General features: G+C 37.7%; 1 protein-coding gene across 2 annotated transcripts in view; it reads left to right on the forward strand.

Annotated features, from left to right (window-relative positions):
* Positions 1 to 17409, forward strand: part of LOC107080011 (uncharacterized) — a 37859-nt gene extending 20450 nt beyond the window's left edge. Inside the window, exons 7-15 of one of the 2 annotated variants that reach the window (XM_015368224.2) lie at positions 9907 to 9994; positions 11879 to 12003; positions 12403 to 12464; positions 12658 to 12724; positions 13448 to 13532; positions 13636 to 13711; positions 14768 to 14836; positions 15344 to 15454; positions 16992 to 17409. In XM_015368224.2, the coding sequence (XP_015223710.2) occupies positions 9907 to 9994; positions 11879 to 12003; positions 12403 to 12464; positions 12658 to 12724; positions 13448 to 13532; positions 13636 to 13711; positions 14768 to 14836; positions 15344 to 15454; positions 16992 to 17002 (694 nt within the window). In that variant the 3' untranslated portion in view covers positions 17003 to 17409. The remainder of the gene's footprint in view (positions 1 to 9906; positions 9995 to 11878; positions 12004 to 12402; positions 12465 to 12657; positions 12725 to 13447; positions 13533 to 13635; positions 13712 to 14767; positions 14837 to 15343; positions 15455 to 16991) is intronic. The other variant, XM_015368226.2, reaches the window with a different exon arrangement.
* Positions 17410 to 17908: the final 499 nt, after the last annotated feature.

Here is a 17908-nt window from a genome sequence, read left to right on the forward strand (position 1 = left end):
TCATTCAAAAAAACAGCTTCAAAGGGGGGTTTATGAACTGGGTTAACATGTTCTTAAAAGGAGTAGGTGTTAACATGAAAGAGAAGATTAATCCAGGAATAGAACTGCTGTTGTGGAAGTTGACCTACTGTATGTGAGTTTGTGTTTGGGTGCCAGATACTAGCTTTTAGTCCTTTCAGATGAGTAACTGAGCAATGACTCCATCCATTACCAGTAGGTAGCAAATTCAAAAACACAGATACTGTAGCTGTATTAGTAAGTGAAGATTCTTCTACTGCACAACATCGTGCCCATGAAGTTGTGAAATTCTCTTTTGTGGTGATTTCATTTCTTACATATTGTCAGAAATAGCTTTTTGCTCAAAGGTCCTGAGGACCCTTTGATGATCAGCGCTGAATATCATTGTAGTGTGTGCTACTGTAAGATTGCAGCTAATGGTAATAATCCAATCAAAGGGTGGCATTTGTGCCTAATATGTGTCAGATATCAAAACTTTGTTATTAAATATAAAGTGAGTAACAAAGTAATTTCAGTAAGTGAAATATTTTTTGGCTTGAACAGTAAAGACTGCAAGGCAACGTTAATCAAGTTTTCAAAACTTTGCAATTGTTTCAAAACAAAAGCATTTCACGAAATCAACACAGTGGGCTTCCTTAGAATCAAGAGTGAAACACCAACTTGACAACAGAATCTATGTATTGTAGAAGTGCATTTAAATCTCTTCAGCACAAAGTGTTTTGGGTTTCAAAAACTACAGTAGCTACCCGGCAATGTTTTAGAAGCCAATAACCTGGTTTGAGTTCCTCAGAATTATTAGCTACTAGCAACCAAATTATCTAGATCTTCTAAATAATATTTTATTTAATTTATTAAAATAATAATGATTATAGATTTATCAGGTAATGTTTCCTTCTCATGGTTAATATTTCCACAAATCAAAAAGGAAAGTTCGTTTTAAAGTTATCAGTGCTGACTGTAGTCAGCTACAGTAGCAGTAATTCTCTAGTTTGCCCGTACGCTTGTGGTCATATACAGTATATTTTAGGATACTGTTGCACATTTTTTAACATTGGTTCTATTTCTTTTAGTATGGATTTAATGGGACATGTGTGCTATTAAAAGGGAGGGCATGGTGAAAAAGCCTTATGTGTGTAACCTTTAAAAATAACTGCACACTCCTACTTTGTAATCAGTTCACCACAGAATAATAAAAATATAAAAAATGTACCTCAGGAAAACAGGAGCTGTTTCCAAATTTGGCACATGCTTCTGCAAAAATTACAGACTGTGAACACATTGCTTTTTCCAAGACCTTCCTTTCCAGAGATACACCCTGCCTTTGCCAGATCCTAGCTAATTGCTTCTATCTATACATGGAGTTTTCCAACAGTAGCAAGAAGACTAGACAGAGTAACAAAATTCATTGAATGCACCTTAGTGTCTACAAAGAGGACCAGATTGCAATACTCTTTTCAGAGTTCAGTCTAACAATGTAGACTGAATATATTGATGTAATTATCTGGTTATTGTATGATTATTAAAGCTGAATAATTTTAATGTGACAAACGAACGTCATGAAGCCTATCTTGCTTCATTGGTTGCTTATAGATTAATGATCCAATTAAACAGATCCTATACAGTTAGTTTCAGCAACATTGCTGAGAAATGATTCAAGACTCCACAAATTCTCAGTGTGAAGGTACAGTATGCCCAGTTTCCTGTCCTGAGTGCTCTTAAACTTAATTTCCAGTCTTGTCTCCCAGATGTTTGTAATGTTGGCGATTTCAAAGGAGCCTCTGGATTGACTTGGACAATTATTTTTAGAATTTTGAATATCCAAGTCAAGTACCCAAATACTCTTTACTGTTACAGGCTTCAAAGCTTCAGTTCCTTTAATCTGAAAGTGAGATTCTTTTTAGAACTAGTGAAGGCACCAGATATTAGCGAAGTTGCTCTCCTCTGTTCTGCCTCAACATATTATTGGCTTAGTGCAAGCAGTTTAACTGCTTCTTCCAGTTCCCCAGGTGCAGGTGCTTTACAGAGGCATATAAAACCTGCAGACACCAGGCCTCCAATAGAAGGATTGGACACCTCTGGCTTCCAGGCCTTTTGTGTTTTACTCAACATTCACAACATTCATTCTAGTACATCTAGCATCACACTTACTTGAAACATGCTTTTATCAATGTGAATCTCCTTGTTGTATTCTAAACTTATAAATAACAAATAACATTCTACAGTGCATTCCAAAATGTAAAATAAAGCTCCTGCCTTATGCAGGAAGTTATTGTATAGGACAAAAGCATTGGCACTGTATTTCAAACATAGAGGCATCATCTTCAGGGCTACAATATCATTCAAAAATACAGTAAATACTACGTATGTCTGTGCCATGTTAAAGATATTCACACAGATGGAAAGTGACACTGGTATTTTTCTTCTGCTTGATTGAAACAAGCATTTAAAATCATCTGAACTCTTTAAAAAGCTTTAATGTTCCTGTAATAATGTTCATTCAGAACAGAGGGTTCTCAGAGGGGCTTCTGAAGATTGGTCACCTATTTGCTGCATTTGAACAGAAATAGAGTGAAACAAGAGTTCAGCTCTACAAAAAGAAGACAAAATGCGGCAAAAACCTGCCAGCAAGGATTTAATTGAGAAATCATCTGGACAATGATGAGTCTTTAAATTCATTTAGAATGCAGGCTATATATAATACAACAACAAGAATCTTTGTGACATTGTGATGTCTTATGGTCCAAAATCGCATGTCTGATCATACTGGAAACCATGGCTGAGTTTTCAATCTGATGAAATCTGATGTGTGTGCTGTTCCTTTTATCTTATTATTTCTGAGTGAGGTATGATCTTCAGATTAAGCATCTAATAACATTAAATTATTAAGAAATGAATAGTCTTAATATGCCTGATTAATTAGTATTGTTAATAATAACAATCATTAATCTTAATCTTTAATAACATGAGTGCAAATGACATGAGTGCTAATCGTTAACAACATTAATAATATGTTAACAGGAAGAGCACATTTTAAAAAGCATAATTTTTTTATGTAAAGTAACATCAGCAATAATAATTACATGAACAAAATTCTGTTTTATATCAAGACCAAATGGAGAATCTCATAATTATAAAAAAAATTACAAAATAATGTACAAAAATCTAAAAAAAAAAAATCCTGCAGTTGCTTTGTTATAGACAACATTATCATTTCTTTTTGATTTTATAATATAAAATTACAGTATATTATTGATTATGGTTTGATCATCCATTTCCTTAGTTTACTGGAATGCATTTGAAGCAGTGGACGTTACTGCAGAAGATATGAAAATACTGTGTGCATTCAGATGAGTTGTAAAATTTTATGAGTTAAAGGATATCTACAATCCAGGATTCCCTACATTTAAAAGCTAGTCTGCCTCAGACAAAGCAGTTCTTCCTGTGGCTTGATGCTGATTGCGCCTGTGCACAGTGAGATAAAAAACGGGTTTCTAAATGTTAAACTGTCCTGCATCTGATTGTATAACGCGAGGTTGATCTTTCATTAGTGTTCTGCTATGACTGCAGCCTGACAAACAGTAATTTCATTTGAAGACTAGTACAGCCTTAACCTCTGTAATGTAGTGTTGCCACCATCAGGTCAAAGGTGAACAAACCGTACTGTTTTTCTCACCAGCAATCACACAATTATTTAATCAATCTAATTATCTTTTAAGTGATTGGGGAAGTATTGTGAACACTTGCCTTCCACCAGTTGTGTCAGCGTGCAGACACTCTAGAGGAGATGTGCATGATGTAGCCTGGGTGTTAGCAGACAAACACATCTTTAATTCCTGCCTCCTGAAGCACAGGATGTGAAGAGATTTCGTTTCTCTCAGGTAGCGGACAAGAACACACAGTCATTTGTCTCACATTTCCTGCACATTTTATTTTGTCCCTTCCAAATCTGTAAAGTTATAAATTATCCCTGCTCATATGGAGTAATATTTGGTAATACCTGACTTGGGTGGTTGTTTAATCTGGAAAGCAGGTGATGTAATATTTTAGAACGGGTGGATTTCACCCTCACAAAAGTCAAAAATAAAAGTTTTAAAAAGTTGAAAAAAAAACCATTGGAAGTTTTCTGTTTCTTCAAAAGAACAGTTTTAATTCAGAGGGCAAAGAATACTGCCTACAAAACACATGCTTTGGTTTGCCACCCTAGTTTCAGCCTCACAGTGTGGTCAGCAGTTATTTCCAGGAGTGTAATTTAGGGTTATTTCTAAAAATAAACCTGTTATTATATTTACTTCTAAGGGCATGCACCCTCCCAGTCTGGTGCTGGCCTCTCCCTATTTTGATGTCAGAATTAAAAAGCTGAAATTTATGTAGGCTTTCTGATTTTTTATAATTTTACAGTATCCTATGTACAGAAACATGTAATTTCCTCCCTGATCATAATTATTTCCATATGCCCTTTTCATTCTGCTAACCTGGAAAAACCTCTTGTCTAGTGTAGAATGGTACAGTAGTGTGCCATTCAACCCACAATGCATAAGCCTCAGTGCAGATCACTTAGAGCTGTTACAGCTGGAAACAGGTACTGTATGGTCTATACAATACAGTAGTCTGTATAGAGATATACAGTATGCAATGTTGCATCTATTTAATGGGGGTAATCTGCAATCAAGACAGCAATCATTAAAAAACCCTTACAGGAAAGTTACATCTTCTGATGTGTAGAAAGGATTTCTGCCTTTGCTATCTCAGCCAAAGGCTCACCATCACCCCAAGCTGTGTAAGAGTGAACTTGAATGAGGTCTTCTAGGTTGAAAGGGAATCAAGTAGTTTGGTCCTGATGATTCAGTGGGGATATGGAATCTTGTTAAAAGTCAGTTTCATACAAATAATAGAAATTTCAGCATGGAGAGTTATCAGTGCATGGAATGGGTCAACAGGGACAGGAAACATTCATATCCAGTGTCAAGGGTTGTTCCTGCAACAAAATCACTTATTGCGGAGAAACAGATTGGCCTTTCCAGTTAAACATTATATATTTAAATGTCAAACACAGACCATCATTCTGATGTGGACTCTTGAGTGCTGAGTAGTTCTGATTGTGTTCTTTTGCTCTTAAGTCCTTTGTTACAATCAACAGTTCCAGTCACTACTGACAACAAAGATAACCAACTCAATGTAATAGTAAGCACTTTCATTCAAAATCTGTGCTCCATTCTAGCAGAACACACCCTGAGTCCCAGATGTTACACTGTGTTTTGAACTACTTTTATCTTTTCATTTCTCCCTGTGTTCAGAGATTGTACAGAGATATTTCAAGTATTCTAAGATATTTTGGATTGAGCCCTTAGCTCTGTAGAAGAGGTGAGGTCACAACTGAAACATCCTGGAAGACAATTTTCTTTTAGTATAGCTGTGAACCCATGAAGTAGAGAAAAGAAACATGAGGTTAAGTGAGCACGGCTTATGCTAAATGACTTCCACTTCATCTAAAGGTGCATTTAGTACTGTTCACAGTCAATTTTCTAGAGTTACAACCTGCTCCACCAGACATCAATGCTAATATAAACCATGAATAATTAAATGAGGCTCCTGCCTCTTCTTACAAATGCCACAGAAGGTACAGTAGCTGTATTTAAAGGCAAAGCAAAAAATATATAACAACTGCAATGTTACTAGCCTGATTTTGTCAGATCTCAGAAGGGAAAACAAGGCCTGCCACTACCAGGGAATGGAGAGAGATCTACAAGGGTAACCAGGTTGCTGTATATTGGTGGACCAGTAGGCGGCACTCTTTCCTCTAGTCCCTAATTTCCAAACCCAGTTTGGTGATTGACAACAGTGTGCTGTGGGCAGAGCAGTTCTACAACTGAGATGGAAGAGTAGGAGTGTTCAGATGATATACTGGCTAGATTTCCACTCCAGGTTTGTGCAATTGACTAATGTCAAGATTTATTTCTTGTTAAAGTTTAATTTAGAATGCATTATTTCTTTCATTGCCTTTTTCACAGTTCCCATTGTCACTATATTTTTTGCTGGGGGATGTGCAACTGATGCACTGTCTGCTTGCTATGTCATGCAAACCAATATCCTTCTCATTTGGTTGCAATTTGAAAGTCAATTTCTGATGAGAAAGCGTCACTCGCATGTTTATCCAATGGTCCGCATTTGTAGTGTGTGTTGATGTCTGCTTTCATTTTTTGTTTACTTTCTTTATTTCAGTGTTATGCCTTATGAGCTGAGCAGTGTCTTAATTTGCTGTTACACTCTATTGGACAAAGAATTGGGATTATAAAGATATTTGTTATTTAGAATTTGTAATGCTATTTCTATGTGTAGCACAGGTCTAATTAAGATTTGCTAATGAAATAAGATCAATTCTATAAAATACAATCTCATTTGTTGGTACTATGTTTTCAAAGAGAGACACAAAAGGTCTTTAGAAAGCCTTCAGAACAAAATCACTTTCTGTTATATAGCAAAGGTTGGATATAACAGAACACCATTGGCCCAAAAAAAATCACCGCAAAAACTTTAAACCCATTAAAATAATATTTGCCAGCACCACATTTTGCTCAAAACAATAACAACACTACCACAATACAGAGTAGCTGGCAGTTGCCTCTAGTACAGTGTTGCATTTTCAGAAAACCACTTCTTCCTATTAAAAGCAGAAAATCCAGAGCCTGTTCCATAACAAGGCTCTACAAGGCTGAACCACACTGGATGAGACACAAGAAAGTCACGAGGCAAACACACAGGGACAGTTTAGAGACACCAAGAAGCCAGGATTTCTCTGGAAGTGAGAGCATGCAGGCTCCATACAGAATGCTCCCTAGACCCAAACCAGACCCAGGACCTTAAAATTGTGAGGCAGTACCACTAAAGCACTGCGTCACGTTGTCACCCAAATATATCAAATTAAGCTTAATGATTTGGATAAACAGAGTAACACTCACCTTTCATTCGCCGTTTAAGCTGTTTTGTTGAGTTTTTTAGAAATCTGCACATCCATTTTCCTAAATGTGTCCAACTTTAAAACACAGCAACACAAAAGGGCAAGCATTTAGTCATTACATTTATAACATGTTTTTATTTATAGCTTTAATTTATAGTTTTTACTCACTGACTTTTATGGAAATCGACTTGTAGACAAGCTTTATATAGAGACTCTGATGATAAAACTGCCCTATAACGGGTGTATTTTTATAGAAACTGTAAAGAGGAGGCTGCACCCATCCAGGTATTATTAAAAGGGCAATGCCTTGAGGCTAACTTTAAAAGAATACGGAAAAATAAGTCACCCTGTTGCACTTATAGCTAAGCTGGTGTACAGTATGTACAGAGTCCCTTAGGTAATGTTGTGGTACTAATGTTATACATAGGCTTGTGAAGTGCTAAGAAGTTCCTCTCTGGCTTTCTCATATCTCACCACATAAAAATGTAAGGATGCAAACAAGATGGGCCTGTTCGGCAGGCAGCCGTTAATTGGAGCACCAGATGGTGACAGCAGAAAAAGAGAAGGGCTGAAGGCAATTGAAGAGACGGATACATCCAAAGGTTACTGTAGTGTTTTCTTCTTGATACAGGGCAGGGCATTGTGTAAATCTGGAGCCACATAAATAGAAAGTGTCTGCAGCTGATCAATTTCAGTTTCTCTTGCTTTCAAAGATGTGGGTGGTGAGATATAGTTTTTGCACAGATTCCCTTCACTTTTACTCATGCCCTTGTGTTAGCTGAGGATAGGAACCATCCTTTGCTTTTGAAAAGAAATATGTATTGCTGCTCATCCAATCACTGGAGAAGGCTTAGCTGCCTGTTTGGTGAAATTAGCAGAAATCAAATGATGTAAAAGTACAAAAAAGGTAAATAAGTGGAGACCTCTTGTTTAGTCTTTCTAAGATGGATAGTAGGAACTAATTTACAGTATATTAAAATTTCATCTCACAGATTATTGAAAGATTAATAGGAATCAAAATGTATAAAGAAGCACTGCTTGCTGTCATCCCAAATGCACAATTTGTGTCACCAGGTCCTTGTTTTGTTGTTGATTCAGAAGTTTTTCTTTTTGTTTGCTGTATCACTGCTTTTCAGTGAATCTTCCATACTTGTATGAGGTCGTCGTCTGTTGTTTTAGACTGAAGCGATTGATTTTTTTTTTCTAACCTGGTGTGTAACCTGTTCATAAAGAATATCTTTATGAACAAGAAAGCCAGTTCTAGCTCCTGTTTTTCGACTTTTCCACAGCAACATGTTTACATGTATTTTGATCAAAATGTTTTAAACTTTCTGAGTCGATTAAATAGTCGTCTATTTTAATTGTAATTAATTTAACTGAGAAATGAGGAAGCTTATCGAAGCTTTCTATGATTTTAAGCACTGGATGGACAAGCAGACCTTGAAACTGACAGAAATCTCATTAGGCTTATAGGCCCCCAGTTGTAGTTGGCAAAGCCATCTAAACAACATCTGTTTGTATCAGCTTATTTTCTTCCCTCAGCTTCAAATTTGTAAAATTAGTTACACATACTGTACAATATGCAAATTCTAGAAAGACAGAAAATGAGAGGAGGCTAGAAACTGCAGGTGTTTCAAACTACAGTTCTATACTCCTGCTTTAGAACTGTATATCTCTGTATGGAGTTTGAAAAAACGTATTTCAGTTGACCCTGTAACACCCTTTCAGTGGCCTGAGATTCAAGCATTTCTAGGGATGGTCCAACATGGAAGCCCATTTGGTCCATCTAGCTTGTTTGGTTTTTGGTATCAAAGTGATTCAAGGATCTCCTCCAGCCATTTCTTGAATTCCAGGTAGTCTGCATCAACAATGTGGTTGGTTCCAGACACCCATAACTTTCTGTGTATAGAAGTATAGAAGTGTTTTCAGTCCTAAATGCTCATAGTTACAGCTCAGGTCGCATCCTTTAGTGCAAAAATCTCTAGTCTACATCCGACTTGTTTCAGTACTGGTTTATGACTGGGACTCCCCAAAAGGATCCAGCTGAGTGGAGCTAAAAGTCTGTTGTGTTGAAAGTCAGCCATGCCTTCCTCAGATTGCCACACATCTACTACAACTGTGACTTGGCAAGTATAACCCAAGAAGTAGATGGTGACAACCATCAAAATATGCTCCTCTGCTGTGCAGATATGAGTGCAGCAGTAGTGAACCAAGTTAACGAATGATCATCCATCCATCCATTTTCTAGCTGCTTCTTCCAATTCAGGGTCACAGGGGAGCTGGAGCCTATCCTGGCAGGCAACAAGCACATGGCAAGTTACACCCTGGTTCAAACACTAGTCCATTGCAGGACACAGACAGGCACAGACATGCACACATTCTCAGGCAGTTTTGCCAGAAGCCAATTAACCTAACAGCATGTCTGGATTGTGCGAGAAAACCAGAGTACCCAGAGGAAACCTACACGAACACAGGGATAACATACAGACTCTAAGCAGATAGCACCCCAGGTCTGGAATTGAACCCAGAGCCCCAGAGCTGTAAGACAGCAATGCTAGCCACTGTGCCACCCAGCAATGAATATTCAGTCATTTCAAAGCAGGGAGGCGCATGGGGGAAAGTAGATGGTGATTCTATAATATAAAAGATAAAAAAGTTTCCTTCAGCATAAGTTTTAGTTAAAAGTCATAAAAGGACTTAATGTTCAGTAAAACTCAGAAGAACTGGCAGTGCATACAGTATGTGAGAATACATGGAGTTTGTTGCTGCCAACATTGTGTTTCTACAAAAAGTGGACTACTTATAAAACCATAGAGATTAAACATGGTGTGATTTTAGTTGTCACAACTTTTTCTCTCAAAGAACATAGGCCTCCTTGGCAGTTGCATCAATACACTCAATAGTTAGAGGGGGTTTCCTCTGTCTCTTTTCAGGAAGACCAGAGAGAAGGTGCTGCAGTTGGCTCTGCTCTCTACTAGAAAGAAATACCGGGGATGTGGAGTGGGCCGGTACCTCCTTGAGGTTAGTTATTTTAATAATTAGAAATGAGCAAAGTGCCAAGTCATTTAATGAGTATTGATCCACTCTGATTCTTCAAAAATCAGCTTGATAAGACTCTTGTGTGAATGACATTGCAGCAACTGCAATTCCAAGGTGAGCTTAATGGTTTACTCTTGAGCGAGCATTTCACATTCTTATAAGTATGCGAAACTATTAAACATTAAGTGTTGTACTGGACATGTTACCACCATGTAATGGAGACCGATGTCTTCACATCTCAGAAGCTAAGTAAGGCTAAGCTTGGTCCATACTAAGATGGGTGTCATCTAAGGAAAAAATAGTGGAATGGTAGTTGACTCTTTTGTCTAGCACCAGTATGGTGGCCATTATACAGCAGGTAATGTCGTCCTTCGAATGAGAATGACAACAATTTGACAATTTGTTGTCATATTAGATGATGGTCTTTCCAAGAGTAGGGGTAATAAACCCAACTTCCTGGCTAAATTCCACACTGGGTTTGCCTAAGCCTGGCCTGAAGCCCCTCCTCAATTCAATGGATAATGTCATTCTCACTTCTTCACCTGATCTGGCATGTTGTGGGGCTGATGGTGCAGAATGCTTGCCATATGTCACCTGGTGAAGGGCAGTGAATGAAGTGCACCCCTCTCCTATATGTAAAGGACTTTGGGATCCTTCAAGTTGAAAAGGGACATATACAGTACATCAATGTACACCAGTACTGTAAGTACAGGATCACTGGATGATGATTGCTATTAATACTTTCATACCAATTGGCAGAATTCTAGGAATCCTTTCTGGAACATCAGAGTCCCTGATAATGGCTCCCAGAGTTGCTTATGAAAACACTTACAGTAAGTAGTTACTGTAAATCCAACCATTTAAATTAAAGAAAATCTTTCAAGGTTGGTAGGAAAGAAGTTAATTAAAAGGAAGATTATCTGATGTGTTTCCAAATCCGTTATCCCAATGATAACAGATGTGTCGCAGGAGTTCGAAAATGTATTCATCGACTAATTTTGCAATTAGCACATCATAGCTGTCACAAATTCATCCATATGTGGGTGGATTAGAAAACTGGAAATGTGGGGCTCTTGAATATTCATAGAAGAAAAGGTACTAGAGAAAATGTCAAAAGGCTTAATTAGCGGAAATCCCTCAATTTGAGACAAAGGTGATTTAAGAAATATTAGCTGGGCAGAGCTTTAAGGGACCGGTCATGTATACAGGGTATATATACTGTACTGTACAGTATTATTCAGCACATTGTGATTGAACAAGTTATTCCAATCCAATCGAGTATGAAAAGGAACACAATTTAAAAAATGAATGAATGAGTTACTGCCCATTCTTTCCATTTGTGGAATGTGTGGGATACCCTAGTGCCACTGATAGAATGAGGACAAAGAGGCTCTTATAAATTGTGAACTGATGTTCACGTTTCCAGATGAAGGATGCAGCATTACATTTAAGAAATAAAAAATAGGAGTAGCAATTCTACAAAAAAATAATTTTAACTCTATACAGTAGGTGGTTATAGCATTATGTTCATTAAGTTGACTACAGATTAAGATACAGGAAGAATTCTGGGGTCTTGTTCAGAAGTAATTAGTTGGGAGCAGAGTGCCATCTACTGGTCAGAAGACAAGATTCACGCAGGTATAGCAGGACACCCTGTGCATGTTTTTTCAGTTAGTAAAGATTTACTGAACAATCACATATCGGTTAGTACATCATTGGTTAGTCCATATTATATAAGAAACATACATGAGAATTGAAGATGGTGATGTTAAAACCCAATGAAAGGTGTAATTACACAAAAACATGAACATGCTTGAATGTTGAACATGCTGTATCCTAGGAAATCTCACTGTGATTTAATTCCAGTTGCTGAAAGACCAGTCCATCTCTGGTTCCTATGATGCTCTCCTTGTCCATGCTGACAGCGAAGCTGTTCAATTTTTCTCCCACTGTGGGTTTACCAATGACATCCTCCTCAACAGCAAGTTTAGGTACAGTACAGTATGTCAGATCTTAAATTCATCCCCAGGACAAAGCACCAGAGGTATTTGCCAGTCAGAGCTGTTGTATACTGCTATATTTGCAGGTAATATGTTAATGTAAAAGGACACTGAAAACATTAATAATAAAGGTCCTATGCTGTAGCAGGCTGGCAATGAAATAATAATAATAATAATAATAATAATAATAATAATAATAATAATAATAATTAAAAGTTTTAATTTTCTGTCATACTCTATCTCTTCATGCATGAATCACAATTTCTACTTTTTAATTTAATTCGCCTATGATATGCCTATGTTTTTCTGTCTGTTGTCTAAAGTTAGTCTAAAGACACTAGTTGAGAAGGCAGTGCATTCTTAGTCAGGAATTGCTGTTTGTTCCTCCAGAGAACTGGAGGATGACTGGACCAACACCACAATGATGAGCTACCTTCCACCTTTCTCCACTGGTGAGTTCGCTTAGCTGCTTTCGAATAAACAGCACTATTATATAAAACAGTTGTTTTTGCTGGTGTCTGTGCTATAAGGCTTTTAACTGTTCATACAGCAGCGTTGCAAAAAAAATATTTTTTGTGAAAAGCTCTGCCATCTTGCTCTCTCTCTCTCTCTCTGCCGGTCTTCACCCCAACCACCTCCCTCCAGAAGCTGAAAGCCAGAACCCTGGACTGACATTAAGCCTGGTAGAGATGGAACTGGAGATGGAGCTTTGGTGAGAAAACTAATTGATTTCATTCCTTAATTTGCGGGCTTGTGTTTTACATTGTTACAGTTGGAACGTTGCACTCAAGGAAATATAGTCTGTAACACAGCATTCCAGTTAGGGCCTTTTTAAACTGTCCAGTTTGATGGTGTCCAGGGGTTTTTACTGTTTCTATTTGTGTTCAGCTCGAAGTTAAAAGTTTGTTTCTTAGAAAAAAATTAAACAGAGTGGAATATTTTCACTATATACAGTATATACAGTATACAGATGACCAATGTTATTTCTTGAGCATTAGTAACAGCCCATCACAGTAATAATGTCCTAACAGAAACCAAAACTAAGAAGGTTTAGACAAACTCACCATTGTTTGCACCTTACAGCAGTCTTAAGTTTTATTGAAGGAGGCTGGAATTCCATGAGTCACAGGTGCTACAGAAAAACTAAATGCAGACGTGTGCAGACTGCCCAGGGACAGTCAGACATTCAGACACAGCAGGCTTTCATGTGGGAGGAAGGGAGATTTCTCACATGTTTCCTTACAAAACACCTGGGCAAAAAACTTGCTCCTATCCCCTTTACCTTGTGTCCTATTGTTTATTTAATCCTGTATACACTCTTGTGAAAAACTTTAAAAGTGTGATGGGATATAATAAGGGTATCAACAAGTTAATAATTGCAGTTTTCACATTAGTTTGCTTTGATTTAACCCTGTATTTGCCACTGCTGTGCCAGGAGAGAGAAGTCTTTGGCAGCTTACCAGGAGCAGGCAGCCCTTATGAACAGGCTCGTCCACGAAGTTAATCTTTTAAGGACACAGGTGCAGTACTCTGGTGATTTTGTGTTCAGAGCTTACAGTAAACACAGAGCCCAAGACAGCTGTTTATAACATGGTCTTCTCTGCCTGCTTGCAACACTCCCAGCTGGTCTCGCAGAAGGAGCTGGTGGACAGCCTGAGCAGGGAGCTGGACAGAGAGAGAGAGCACCGGCATACAATCGGTGAGTCACAGCCATTGTCTCAGGGCTGCCTCACCAAAAGGAAGGCTTCTTAGGTAGAAAAATATTTTAATAGGACCCCCTACTTGACCTCTTAACAGGTTTGTGAACTTATTAGAAAATCTTATCTAATCATCATGGACCGTGTTCAGTTCCCCTCACTGTATGTGTGCTACTACTAGACTTTTAGAAAAGAGATAACTTCCACAATGTCCACTGCATTCATTAATGCCCTCGGTGGTAATCTTGTTAATGCTCAGAATTTACGTCTTTCTCTAACTAGGTGACAGGCACAAATAGTCAGTTCTCTCCTTCTCTAGGAGTCCGTACAGATATCAGTGTTTCAGGATAACCTGTACCCTGTCCCATTGAAAGCCTGCAAATGGTGATTATGATGAGAATCACAAAAAAATAAAATGTCACTCTCATTTCGCATGTTACTCATCATTTTATAATACCACCTACTAAAACTGAATTGAAAAACTGAGATTCAATTTTAGTTGGCAGCCAGTCAATTCTGATTTTATACTCATTTAAAAGGGAATTAGCAGTTGTTTTAGGATCTTGCTATACAGAAAAAAATCCCGTACAGCACATGGAGAATGAGAAGCAACAGACCTTCCTCTGACACCCCCTAACTATCAAACCCATCATGCTGCAAGCTCCACAGCACCTTACAGGAATGTTTCTCACTGATGTCACTGTAGGGTTGCAGGAGCCTAACAGGTTCCACTTGGAGAATCCAAGTAATGAATTGGCCCAGGCTCAGGCCGATAGTGTCTTGACCAAAGGATTCAACCTGCTCTCTGCACAAGTAGCCTTACTGATTGAGACACTCCACAGTTCTCTAATCTTCTACCTTAAAATACTCTACAGTATGTCACTGCTTAGCACTGTAATTGTAACAGTTGATTTTGTAAACTGACTTTGGCAGTTACTTATTGAGCACCACCATTCAACAGACATTTTCAACAATGAGAATATCATAGAAAATTGAAAATGGTCCTCAAGGATAGGAACATTGAAACGGTAATAATGTGCCGCCTGTTGTGCTCTTAGAGTCCTGCTTCCTGGAATACAGGCTGAAGACGACAAGACAGTTCCTAGAGATGACCAGCCTCAACTCAGGTGTGTCACCTCAATCTAAGGACATACAGTAAACAACATAGAATGAGAAGAGAACTTAAAATAAGTTTGGTATTTTAATGGACGATTGTTCAAAATGTATAGGGTCGTTACTCAACCCATTACTCATTACTCATTACTCATTACTCATTACTCATTACTCATTACTCATTACTCAAAGAGGCTGCAACATATCTTGCAGTAAGACAGTCTGATAGTTCTTATCCACCAAACATGGAGGATCATTCTGGAGTAAGAATGGACCACTCAATCCATCGGAACACCCTCAAGCATCCTCGCTGTATTCATAAAGCTTTCACATTGTGTTCTTTGCCATTGCCTTTCTGAAAAATCAGAACTCCTGAAGTTACAGAATTAAAAAGACCCCTTGGATTTAAATTTAATTTAATGTAGCCACTGTATATGGTACGTCACTAAGCTACTTTCATTTTCATAAAATGAAATATAAAAGGATCAAAATAAAGGGTGCTTTATGACAATATTCTCTAGACTCAGATGAGAAATGCCAGAGTGACCATCCTGACTATCCAGGAGTGTGTTCCTCGATGGAGGAGGAATTTGAGGACATGAAAACAGTTACGGAACCAAGAGATTGCTCAGGTATGCTATTGCAATTGTACCTCAAGTTGCCAGGTTTCAAAGTTATTTATATAGATTTCTCACTTCCTCAAGGCCTGCAGTGTCTTTCGTTTTCTGTTTCTGCTTTATCGATTAACGTGAGTATCTAAGAAAGAGAAAAGACTAAAGCAGGCCGTTGAGCCCAACTTACTCATTTAATTGCCAGTTATTATCAATATTGAAGGCTTTGGCATCTTCTAAAAGAAACCTGTTGGCTTTGGAAGGAGTGAGGGCTTGTTCTATACTCACACAATAAGCAATGCTGCACTACTACTTCTGTTTCGGTGGAGCTTTAAGATGCCTGTGAAGGAGTGGAAGGCGATGGGTCAGGAGATCACTGATTGAGGGAAGCCAGGAAGAAATTATTATCATAAAACAACAGTGAAAGTAGAGGCACTCATCTAGTAAGCTGCTGCTGTCAGTTCCGGCTTTTAGAAAAGGTCACGTAATAACTGTCTGTGTTGGCAGAGCTTCTGCCCTGCTGAGCACTAATGCAGGCAGGCAATAAAAGGCTTCTTTCAGTTTCTACGAATTAAGGATATTTCTTTTTTTATCATTTCAGTTCATGTTAAAGTTCATTTGCATAAGTCTGGTGATGAATTTCCTCTATTCCTGCATAAAGCATATGGTGTACACAACATTCAGAGCAGGTGGCCTTATACATTTCTGTATTGAGGTGTTCTCATGTGATGTTTTCTGTATGTTGTACAGTATGTCACCAGCAACTAATTACCTCTTGCCTTAGAAATATGATAGTTAAATCACTGTCATTTCCTTGTCACGTCATTGTGACATAAATATGTGAGAGATCTGAAGTTGTGTTTTACACATGAGTTTGTTAGAGCTGAAAAGGGTGTTCAAAACATTTTGCAACTCAGGTATACAGAGACAAGATAATCTCTTGCCTTTACTGTTCAATACAATCACTCTCAGCTCAGTGCATTTAGCCCCCTTACCCTTCAAAACAGCATTTGATAATACTGCATAACTGTTCCGGTTGCTCCTCAATAACAATGACTTCAGAAGTCAGTGCAAATTATCACACATGGCCGAGCCTGGATGGAAGGTTGAGTATTGCAACTCTTCTGACCACATTGATGAATAGTGGCCTTCCTTTAGTGGTGTCTGAGGGTTGTCGAGACCTAGGGTCACCCTTAATTAATTAATTATTAGCTATATTTGTAACACTTTGAGTCTGTTTCACCTGACACAGTAATTAAGCCAGGTAATTAAGCCAGTAATTGGCATCAACAACAAGGCTAGCAACATGGGCGGCTTGTTCCAATCTCCCACAACTCTTTGGGTAAAGACATACTTCCTATTCTTTACAAGCACAAAAATGTAAAAATATTCCAAACTCATACACACAGCTGTAAATGGTACAAAATGATCATTATACAGACAGCAAATATCCACATTTTTTATTATTTTACTAAGCTTGCTTACTTATCATGTTTGCATTAATTTCATGCAAATTGCAAAATTAATGGGAGTCCCGTGTCTCTGACTTCCTGTGCAGTGCCATTTTAGAGCCAGGCTGTGTCAGCAGCTGGGAAGTGGCCTCTGCCAGACCAGTGCCAGTGAGATTTGAGGAAGTGTGTGGGAGTGCACAGCAGGAGCCTTGATGAAGTTCCCTGAAGGAGGTTTGGAATCATTCTAAGCAGGAACAGAATGCATGTGAATATAGTGTAATCCTGGAGGTCTCTCACAACCTTCTCTTCCTTGCATCAACTGCTGGTTGTTATCTTGCATCCATTTGTTTTGTCTCTTTTACTGTATATATTTTTTCTTTTTTTTTTCAATACACACAATGCTATGAAATTTATTATGCTATGAGCGTGTTTATACTGTATGCGTAAGATCGGAGTTTATGTCAACTGTTTCTGCTTGTTTATTTTTTAATGTATTTCCTTAAAAATAAATTTATTTAATAATGATTTAGCCTGATTATTCTGTCTCCCATTATCTGATTCAACACAATTAATAAGCAAGAATAGCCACAAACTATAAATGAACTTTTGTTGTTATTAAAAGTTTTTATAGCATCACTAAGTCCAGCTAAGGAGCCAGGTGATGATGATAACCAGATGATAATTGACAGTATAATGTTTTATTATTGCCTTTTATTTTATTGTACTTTAAATTAATTTTACATTGTGTCAGTTTCCCCTATAGTTGACTTCGGTTTTTGTAATGTCATTTTGTTCTTTTGACATAGAAGCAATGCAAAGCTTTTGGAATCTTGCAACAGTCTTAACAAATAACCTGATCATATGGATGTATGAATGTCATTTTGCAATATTTTTATAACATTAAGATTATAATTTATAATCCTAGAAAGATATAATATTAGCCAATATTTCAAATGTGATGAATCCACAGATGTATCTGCCACTGTATGCTTTAACTTGGTTTTATATAGTGTTTCTACGATAA

Source organism: Lepisosteus oculatus, chromosome 20 (assembly GCF_040954835.1).
Source record: "Lepisosteus oculatus isolate fLepOcu1 chromosome 20, fLepOcu1.hap2, whole genome shotgun sequence".
NCBI classification, from domain to species: Eukaryota; Metazoa; Chordata; class Actinopteri; order Semionotiformes; family Lepisosteidae; genus Lepisosteus; species Lepisosteus oculatus.